The sequence below is a fragment of the Perognathus longimembris genome, chromosome 4, assembly GCF_023159225.1.
Source record: "Perognathus longimembris pacificus isolate PPM17 chromosome 4, ASM2315922v1, whole genome shotgun sequence".
NCBI classification, from domain to species: domain Eukaryota; kingdom Metazoa; phylum Chordata; class Mammalia; order Rodentia; family Heteromyidae; genus Perognathus; species Perognathus longimembris.
This window is the reverse complement of record NC_063164.1, coordinates 43651708-43662231: the sequence shown is the minus strand read 5'-3', so window position 1 is coordinate 43662231 and position 10524 is coordinate 43651708. Positions and strand designations below refer to the sequence as shown.

The 10524-nt window shown below is 45.6% G+C and overlaps 1 protein-coding gene across 1 annotated transcript; it reads right to left on the bottom strand.

Annotated features, from left to right (window-relative positions):
• Positions 1-722: 722 nt before the first annotated feature.
• On the bottom strand, positions 723-4706 carry Neurod1 (neuronal differentiation 1). Its single transcript, XM_048344219.1, has 2 exons — positions 4622-4706; positions 723-3106 (listed from the first exon to the last, which is right to left on the bottom strand). The coding sequence occupies exon 2, from the start codon at positions 3093-3095 to the stop codon at positions 2025-2027; it is 1071 nt and encodes a 356-aa protein (XP_048200176.1). The 5' UTR covers positions 3096-3106; positions 4622-4706; the 3' UTR covers positions 723-2024.
• Between the last annotated feature and the right edge of the window lie 5818 nt (positions 4707-10524).

Below are 10524 nucleotides of genomic sequence, written 5' to 3'. Positions count from 1 at the left end.
ACAAGAAGAAAATTGGAAACAACTATACTTTCTTAAAACATAGTATAAATAGTACTGATAAATACAAATAATTCCTTTACATTTTTTTCTGAAAAAATATTGAAATCATCCCAAGGTCTTCATAGAAGAGTGTGGAAACGCTACCTTTTGGAGTCTTTCAGTTAATTAAGTCTTTTCCCTCTGGCACTTTCTAAAGGTGTGTAACCTTGTCTTTGGGAACAGAGGTGTTTTGATAAAGAGGCCTATTCATGCTCAGGAAAATGTACAGGTAATGGAAATGAATGAAATAGTAACATCTTAATATGCTGTAAAGGTGTCAAAATCCAAACTGGAGTACTTGTTTATGTCTTGTTAATTATTAACTTATTCTACCTTGTCCAAATAAAATGGAAGAAAACCTGTAAGAAAAAAGGAAAAAGAAAACTAAAGCTGAAGTCATATAAAACCAAAAAACAAGCCCCCCCCCAACGTAATTGTTCCCACTCACTCTGAAACCCATACTCCAATAATTAAACATTAGTTAGTTCGTTTATCTAGAAAGAATTAGTGTGGAACTATCTATGCAAAATAAATCGACTAGAGCATATGTCAAGGTATATTTTTTACTTTTTTCTAGGAATACTGTTCTGCACTTTTAAAACTCAGTAATAAAGCAGCAATTTCCCCCAAGGAATAAACGTGTCCTTTAAAAATCACTCAATGAAGAAATTCAACAATTGCTATGATTTTCAAAACTATTTTATTGCAACTGGATGAGTGTTTTCTAAATTGTGCATTACACCATAATATACAGGATTACAAACAAGATTACAGTACAGAATCAATTCCAGTGGTACCAGCATCACATCTCAAACAGCACATATTCTGAACTGCATTTTTACATGCAAGAGCTATTGTTCTAATTATGAATCAAATGGTTTGCATTTTATTTAAGCTACTGTACTAATTGACTACAATAGGTATAAAGCCCAACATTAACAACCTGAATAGATTTAGGCTCAGATTTATTACATGTCTATATGACAAACCACCATTTGTGTGACTATATGTAAAATCATGCATTTATATTTTCTGGAAACATCAATAGCTTCTGATGCTTGGTAAAATCATGGGATGCAAAGGAGGAAAACATTAAAAAGAAACAGTGCAAATTGTATGTGATAGTCAAGCAGCTTTTGATTTAAAGAATTGTATGTTGGCATTTATTTATAATATGTATATACAGCTTGTGCAAGGAATGAATTGAATTGATATGTGTTGGTAGGGAATGCATCTCTTTTTTTCCATCCTTTTGACATCATGAATCTGGTTTATATTTTTGGGAGAGGGAAAAACTTTAAAGTGAAATTAATTGCTCAAATTGTGCAATTATTTTTACAATTAGAGAAGAAAGAAGTGCTAAGGCAACACAATAACTTTCTAAGCACTTTTCTGCTGGTTTAAATTAGTTAAATTATTTTGTATAAATTAGATATAATTCTACTTTTCTGATATGTATAAAAATTGATGAAGCTGCATGGTTTTAAAATAGGAAATCCACATTATAAAAAGTCATTAAAAATTCTGTACAAAATCACAACAAAATAATTCAGCATGGGAAAGGTAACAAGTAGTAAAATGCTGGTTGAAAAATATATATTTATATATATTTTAATTGGCCCATTACTAGTTTAAAAATTGCATAGATCCTAATTATTGCTTGCGATTTTTGTTATCCGGATCAGATAATGAATATGATCTGAATAGAGCTACACCAAAATCGTGGTGCACTTTTTGTTAACTTTACTGTATTATTAATTTTTTTCTAAAATAGAAGAGCTATAGAAAATAATACATAAGGTGAACAGGAACTTTGATCCCCTGTTTCTCCCAAAGGCAGTAACGACAATAAATACATATATCACTTGAAGCTTGGAGTATTTGCACTTCGCAGCAGTAGTACCAAAAGGGCTGCCTTTTGTAAACACGACAGTCACTGTAAGCACAGTGGGTTCGTTTCCAGGCATGATGAAACTGACGTGCCTCTAATCATGAAAAATGGCATTGAGCTGGGCACTCATGACTCGCTCATGATGTGAATGGCTATCGAAAGACATAATGTTGTCTATGGGGATCTCACAGCGAGGGGCAGCAGCGCCTGAGAACATTGATCCGTGGCTTTGGGCCCCTGCCAGAGTCGCTGCAGGATAGTGCATGGTAAAGGCATAATTTTTCTCAAATTCGGCGGATGGTTCATGTTTGAAAGAGAAGTTGCCGTTGATGCTGAGCGGGGGGCTGAGGGGTCCGTCAAAAGAAGGGCTGGTGCAATCAGTCAGGGGGCTTTCGAAAAAGGGTTCCAGCGCTGCGCTGTAGGCATGCGGCGGCGGCTTGACGTGGAAGACGTGGGAGCTGTCCATGGTACCATAGGGCGGGCTGGGCAGCCCTGGAGATTGATAGGAGTAGGGGTGTACCGGGAAGGAAGCGCTGGGCGTGGGCAGGTGCGGGGGCATATCTTGGTTCTGCTCAGGCAGAAAAGTCCGAGGGTTGAGCTGCAGGCAGCCCGCTACTAGGTTGGTGGTGGGCTGAGACAGGCCCTTGCAGAGCGTCTGCACGAAGGAGACCAGGTCAGGGCTTTTTCCCGAGCGCAGGATCTCGGACAGAGCCCAGATGTAGTTCTTGGCTAAGCGCAGCGTCTCGATTTTCGACAGCTTCTGCGTCTTGGAGTAACAGGGCACCACCTTGCGCAGGTTGTCCAGAGCCGCGTTGAGCCCGTGCATGCGGTTCCGCTCCCGGGCATTGGCCTTCATGCGCCTCAGTTTAAAACGCTCCAGACGCGCCTTGGTCATCTTCTTCTTCTTGGGGCCTCGTCTCTTGGGCTTTTGATCATCCTCCTCCTCTTCCTCTTCCTCTTCCTCTTCCAGGTCCTCATCTTCCTCGTCCTCCTCTCCTCCGTTCCTTAGCGAGTCCTCCTCGGCATTCATGGCTTCGAGCTCATCCTCTTTCTTGTCGGCCTCGTGCTCCTCGTCCTGAGAACTGAGACACTCATCTGCCCAGCTTGGCGGACCTTGGGGCTGAGGCTCGCCCATCAGTCCGCTCTCGCTGTATGATTTGGTCATATTTTCGTTTCCTACATTCAACAGGGAGAGAGACAAGTAGAAAAGAGGGAAAGCACTATATTCCAAAGCTCAAGAAATTGTCCTCTCCCAGTCCCTAATCCTGTGAAATGCATGCAAAGAGAAATACTACTTCATTGCAAAATGGATGTCTCCAAGGAAAAGTTAAATGTCCTGTTTTATGGATGACCAGAGCTTCAGTGGTACAGAAGCTAGGGCTGCGAGTGCCCGGGGCTGGCGGTGGTTATGCATATATGTGCCTAGAACTCTCATAAGTGCGTGTGTCCTGGAGATTTCACAGTAGGAAAATGTGTGGACATAACTGTAATTCCAGCGACTTCATGTTTAGCTGTCTGCATACAAGCTAACTTACAATTGCAGAAAAACATGATGACTTTGAAAGCTGTGCTGTTCTGCGTTCTGTTTCCATCTCTATTCTAGCTTTTGGGTACTTAGCAGTTTAAATTGGAGAGCCTTTACGTAATTTAGTGACACTGGCAGTGATTTTTAAGAGGATTAGATAGAAAAAGAGATTGAAGAGCAAATGCACAGAGGGGGAAAGTACTTTCTATCAAATGATTTCACCCTCTACGAAGCATTTGGCAGCAAAAGTGGGCAAAAGTCTTCCATCCCCCCACCCCCAGCCCTTTCTCTACTCTCTTCTCATCCCTCACCCGCCACTAAATTTCCACCTTGTACAAAAGCTCTGGCTCCGAGGCGAGAGCTGGGGGCACGACGCAGAGCGCGCTCCCACGCGCCGGGGATCAGGTGCGGAAGGCTTGTCTCTAATAAACAGCCCATTGAAAGGGCCGAACGCTCTTTATTGGGGCTTTTCAAAGTTCGCCTCAAACCTCCCTTTAAGAGATTGAGTAATTATAATGGTCAGCGATTGGCAATGGCGAAATTGCCGCTTCTAATAAAGAATATAAAAAGCCTTTAGTAAAATAATCTTTGGCTGCCGGGACTTGGCCGCTTCTGGGTAGTAACAGGTAGCAGTAAGGGGCTACTTCTCTTTCTCTGCTCTCACCCCCTTTCAGCTAGACTGTCTCTGAAGCAGATTCGTTTTCCAGGTTGTGTGAACTCAGGATATGCACGTCTCTCTCATTCACTGAAGAGATGGACTGAGGGTCTCATTGCCCATTAACTACACTCACATAAAAAAGACATTTTGGTAGCAGATGCTTCCACCACGCTCCCGCGTTGGAAGAAGTAAGAAAGTGAAGTAGTCATTTGCTTTCAGGACTTTAACCACAAACAAATGATCACTGTCTTTCGTCTTCTTTTCATCCAAAAAGTTCCTATACTATTTAAAAATAAAATTTAATTAGAAAGCCTGCAGGAGATACTTCAGTGCCCAGACTCATTATGTGTGAATATTTGCGAGCAATTATGAGGAGGGTCACTGGTTTCAAGACACGTAGAATACTCTCCCAAATGTGCGCGTACAGAATCTGTATTTATAGCAAACCTTCAATTATTGCTTTTATTCTGAGCATACCGGAAAAAAAAAGGAAAAGGATTATAATTACCTGTTGTTAGACGATCCCGAACAGTGATGGTCTCATAACCCTGGGGCCTCCAGATGCCTGCCTTCTGAGTGGGCGAATTCCTCGTGTCTCGGCGGCGCGGGCGCTCAGGTTATATAGCTGAGTTGGGTATGCGGAGCGCGGGCGGGGCCAGGAGTCGAGCTGCCAGCAGGTCTCTGCGCCCAACCCTTGCGCACGCGTCCCGGCTGCGCGCTTCCTGCCCCCGCCCCCACCTGCCCCCTCAGCCCAGCTCTTCTCCCGCCCTTCTCTGACAACCGCTCCCCTTGCCCCCCCCAACCCCACCCCTACACTCACCCCTTCTCCTTCCTCCCCGGCTGGCGCCATATGGTATTCCCGGTCCATCCAAGAGCCGGGAACCACGTGACCTGCCTATTTGTATGCCGCGGAGCGCTCCATTCCGGCCCCTTTGTGGCCAGAAGAAAGTGGCCCATCTGTCGCCAGTTAGAGACTCTGTGGACCTGTTTTTACCCGCAGGAGAGATTAACCCTTTCTGATGGCAGAAGGGAGAGGGCGCACAGAAGGGAGAGATTTGAGGAAGGGGAGAGGGAAAGCTAAAGATGAGCGCGGTTCCAGGTTGGAGCGAGGAACCTGCGTTCTGGGGCAGCAGGGGCGGGGGCAGAAGTGAGAGATGCGGAAGTGGGGAAACTGAGGCATGAAGTGTAGAGTCTTTGCCTTGGCAGCGATCTCCAGCTCAGCGTGACTCTACTTACTTTGAGAGGCGTATTTCTTGGCTTCTACCACTTGGCAGAGGCCTTGCTCATGGGGCCAAAAGATGTTTTTTGATTTTCTAATCTCTATCAGCTCCTCTAGACAAACATACACAGCAATGAACAATTGCTTCATCCGTTAGAACAGTTTTGCGATTAGTTCTCTAGTCTCCGAAACTAGATCACTCTCTCCCAGGTTCTCCAGTACAAAACTTTTATACCTGCCGCTCTTTTCCCACCGTGCCTGAAACCTTGTTTTGTGCGCACAGACTATTTCTATCTCTATAGACACGTGGTTCACATCTCCACCACTAGGACTTGCCCCCATAGCGACTTCCTACTGGCAAGTCTTGGCTCCAAAGGCCTTCAGGGTTTTCTGATGCTTGGTTTCCACATTGTTATGGAAGTCACTAAACTACTGTGAAGGATGTCTTCACCGGACTATCACAAGGAAAATTCTGGTTCCTGAACTAGCTCTCCACCGCCAATAACCTTGGCTTTCCAGTCCAGACTCTAACCTCAAGCAGGATGGTGATCCTAGGTTACATAGCCTGTTCTACAACCTTGGTCCACAACCTTGTGTCTGTGAGCTACGAAAGATATCTCTACCAAGCCCATGAGTACAATTTTTTTCTATTGATCTTTCTTCAGAGCCTCCAAATCTCTGGATTGAAAGCGACCTCCATCTTTTGGGGAAAGCATATATCACCGAGCTTCTTAATTCAGAAATGGTCAAATTTATTCCTAAGTAGAGATTCTTGTTTGCTCTTTTCCACAAGACATGCTCCAGAAAAATACGTTTTACTTAAGAGAGCCTTTGAAAGAGAGAGGAAGTAGCAGCATACTGAGTTGGCCTCTTCTCAGTCTACTCTTTCTCCCTAAACTTGACTTCTAATCTTCTCTTAATTTCTTACCCCCACCCCCACCTAAACTTTCAAGCTTTCACAATTAACACAGCCTACTTGAATTGCTTGTTTAAAGGTAATTGCCCTAAACGTCCCTAGAGTTTGCAAACAGTGTCAGGGTTGAGCGGCTGGTGTGGGGATACATCTGGGACTAGGCAAGGATGGTGGAAGAGGGTCCTAATGAGATTTGAGGCGTCTGGAGCCTGGAGCACACCGAGTGCAGTCACCAGGTCCAGCACAAATTCGAAAGATAAATAAAAGCATTGTGAGACCTGCTCCCTAGCTAGAAGCATGGGGCGAGAATCCTTGAAGTTTGGGGCAGAACTGAGTGGAGTTCTGGCTTTTCAGCTGACAAAGAGCACAGAAGAGAAAAGCAGAATTCACCAAGGAGCAGACTCCCAGTATTTATTCTGGTGTGGCCTTGCCTGTGTTTCTCCTGCTGAGTGTAAACTCTTGAGAGGTTGAGAGTACAGGATAAGGCCACAAAGCAGACATAGGGGACTTCTGACGCAGGGCCTAAGGAACTGATGCCATGTTGCCCATAGCTGTCCTAAATGGGGTGGCTGTTAACCTGGCTCTTATTTCCTCATTTTGAGGGAGCACTAGAAGCCACGCTGGGGGAGGGGTAGGAGATCTGGACCCCAGGAACTCCAGGAGTTCAAGGATTTGGAGGAAAAACCTTGCCTAGGTGTTGCAGAGAGCTGGCTGAGCTTTGGTCTCACAGAGATGCTTCCAGAATTTCCCAGTCCCCTTCGCTCCGACCAGGACCTACTGGGCGTGGGGAATACGGAGGTTTTGTTTGTTTTGTTTTTCTCCTTTGTGTTTTAGGAGGGAGCAAGAAAGTGGGAGGGAACTGAGAGCTGGGAACTTGGAACTTCGGGGAGAACCCAGGTGGACCCCGCTGCGGAGCTCGGCGCTGAAGACCTGTCTGCGCCCCGCTGTCTCCTTTTCTTCTCTTTGGACTTTGGACGGTTGCACGCTCTCCCTTCCCCCACACTCCTGATGGCCCAACTTCTCTCGCCCTCTCCCCACTCTGCCGTTAGCGGCACTCCCCCAACCTCCCCGTCCCCACTGGGCGCCGTAGGCTGCCGAGCGGCACGCGAACCGCACGCGCAGGCAACAAAAGCCGCTTTCATGACTCACTGCCCTCGAGCAATGCCCTAAATCTGCTGCCCCTCGGGTTCCTGCTACGAGTGAGCGCGGGGCGCGGGCCGGGCGTCTTGCCGTTAGAGCAGCAGCAGTAGCGCTTGCTGGACGCAGTGGGGAGGGCGGACACCGGGGGCGTGTGGCCCGGGGTGGGCTGTGGGGAGCGTGGCCTGGGAGGGAGTGAGGGGAGGGAGAGAGGCGTGTGGCTGGGACGTGGGAGGTGGGTAGCGTGTGGCGGGCGGCTAGCGATGGGGGAGGGGTGCTTGCCTCTCCAGAGCTAAGATAAAGAGCCGGGACCCGGCCCGCGTCCCTGGCGGTGACCTGTTTCTCTGAGTAACAGATGCTTGCTCTTGCGAATGGAGGTCTGCGTTTGGTGAAAGGACCTAATGTCTCCAGGGCGTCCCCAGAGAGCTCAGGCAGCGCGCGCGCTCTCCCCGGGCCACACCAGGAGCGGGGTGCCCTGGTCTGGGCGGGATAGGGTGGGGGTGGGGCAGAAAGCAGGGGGTGGGGCAGGGGCCTGAGGGTACTTAGAGACCTTATGCCTCTGCGGGGAGGGGAGGTGCAGGTGCACAGATTGGGGGGTTAGAGTTATGAGGTTTCCTTTGACCCCGTTGGACACGGCCTTTGCTGGGAGGGCGTGGGGTGGGGGAGCTGGAGGAAGACCAAGCAGGTTGGGACTAGACCTCCCGCACCGCTGGCACGGGCTAAGAGCCTGTCTCCAGGGAGGCCCTGGGCCTCTGGGTCCCGGACAGAAGCTGGAGCTGCGTTGGCTCGACCGGCTGGCGACGGGGGAGAGCCAGGAGCAAGAGAGACGCTATTAAAATGCTTCGCTATCGCCCCGAGCGCAAAACCCGTCCTCTCCAAATCTCCTGGGCTTGCGGCATAATCTTAATTAAGATAATTGATTCATATTGCACCTGCGAGAATGAAAAAAAAATTGATTCCAACCCCCCAACTCCACAAATTGCTTAGAGCTATTGGATGGAGCAAGACGCTGCTGTGGCTGTGATTTGGGGAGTGATTTAGTGCCCAGCTTCCAAAGCTCGGCCTGCCTGGGCCCTTTTATTTATTATTTACGCCTCTGGGTACCCCTGAGACTTCAGTGTCGGGGCCCTTTTCGCACCCAGCGGCCTGGAAGAGACTGCTAAGCTGCCTTCCTCAGAATCGAGGGGCCCTCCTTAAACTAGTCAGCACGCAGAATTAACAACACAAAATAAACGCAGAAGGAGTCTTCTGGCAGACGCAGATGCAATTGTCTAAGGTCCCTTATGTTAGAAAGTGTGTGTGTGTGTGCAAATGTGTATCGGTGTGTACTCGTAATTGAGCATTCCAGTCTGTGAATATGAGAGTGAGTGCATGATCGTGTGCAGGATTATGTGTGAATGTGCGTAGTCGTGTGTACGAACATATGTGGCAGTGTATGCAAACACTCGAGTGTATGTATGAGTGTATCAATGACGGTACATGTATGCATAAGTAAGGTTGTGGTAGTGTGCATGAATGTGTTCAAGGGCTACTCTGATGAACAGAGGGCATGCACCTGTTATTGGGGAAGTACAAGGGGCAGCCCACAAATACTTCCAACATTCTCCAGAACAAAAAATAAATAAGGTAAGAAACAAAAATAAATAAAATAAAACCAAGCAAACAAAAATCCTCAGTAGCTGAACATAGCTTTTGGCTATGGAGAGTTGAAGTGCATCAATGGAGCCCTGGCAACCCCTAACAATGGCTGCCACTGTGGGTTGGGAGAAGAGACATGAACAATTTCCTAAAAGCTAACAAGAGTGTGGTCCAACAAGGATGAAAATCTCACTATCCACAGCTTGTAGAAGAAAAGGCTTTCTGAAAGTATCAGCACCCTGGACAATTCCCATTTTCTTTGTCCTGAAATTCGTCCTGTTAAGATGTAGCTAAAATTCTCCTCCAGCAAGCTTTAGCTTTTTCTTGTGGTCTTTGTTTTACTAACTTGAATTACCATGCTTGTGTATTTAGTCAAAGATTCCTAAAGACGGCCTCTGTATCCCCCTTCTCAGAATAAGTTTCCTGGAAAACTAGGTATGTAAGCTATAGGAGAACTACCATATCCCTACCATAATTGGAGCTGAGGAGTCTGAGAGGCAGAAATTAGAAATTATATTAGAAATTAAATTTTAAAGAACGTAGTCATTATTCTAACATTTTCCCTTTTATGCCACAGGCCTTGAAAACCAAAATAAATCTCTCATGAGATTGATAGAAATAATAACATATCTCTAAAAATGTTTTTGATTTTGCTTTCCTTTCATGAGCCACACATTTTATCCTTAATACCCTTATCCCACCAACTCTCCAGATATCTTATACTGTAAATAACTTCTATTAAATTAATGGGAAAATGTACCTACATAAGTTAAATGTCATCATTTTCTCAGATTTGGTGAGTCAATTATCTGAACTAAACCAAATTTAAGTATCATATATACCTAATTTATCCAGAATATGCTGGAAAAAGACTAGTGAAGACGTGACTCTGAAAAGAGTCACTTTTCAACAATGTATTTTATAAATGTACATCACACGCCCTCACACACATACCCAATTATTGATGTGCTTTTCAAAATGTCATTATTAGGAAACAAAATCCTTACTGTATATAATACTGACTTCACTGTAATGGGAAATAGTATTTTTGATTAAAGAATTCACCCCTAGAGCCTCAACTTATTTAAATAAAGTTTTATTGCCTTTCTATAAAATGCATTTCCACTGAAATTAAATATTGATAATTTGACCTTTTATGTCTTTACCTAATCAAAGTGGGAAAATTCCAAATGTAGATCTCAGATTTTGGCCCTGGTGAGTCTTTCCACTTGAGTAGGCATTGAGATTAAAGGAGTTGAACTTCCTCTTTCTCTGCTCTCTCCTTGCACTAATTGCTTATGCAAAAAATGCAGATTTGTATTAATTAGTAACTCCACTGATTAGTTCTGTGGTATTTTCACATAATAAATCACTCTGCTGACATGAATTTTGGCACATCACCCAGTGGAGGCTCAGGCTGCAATACAGATTTCATATTAAAATAAAATCTCTGACTAAATCTACCTTTCGGAAGCAGGTACCGTGAGCAGCCACCTGCTGGGAG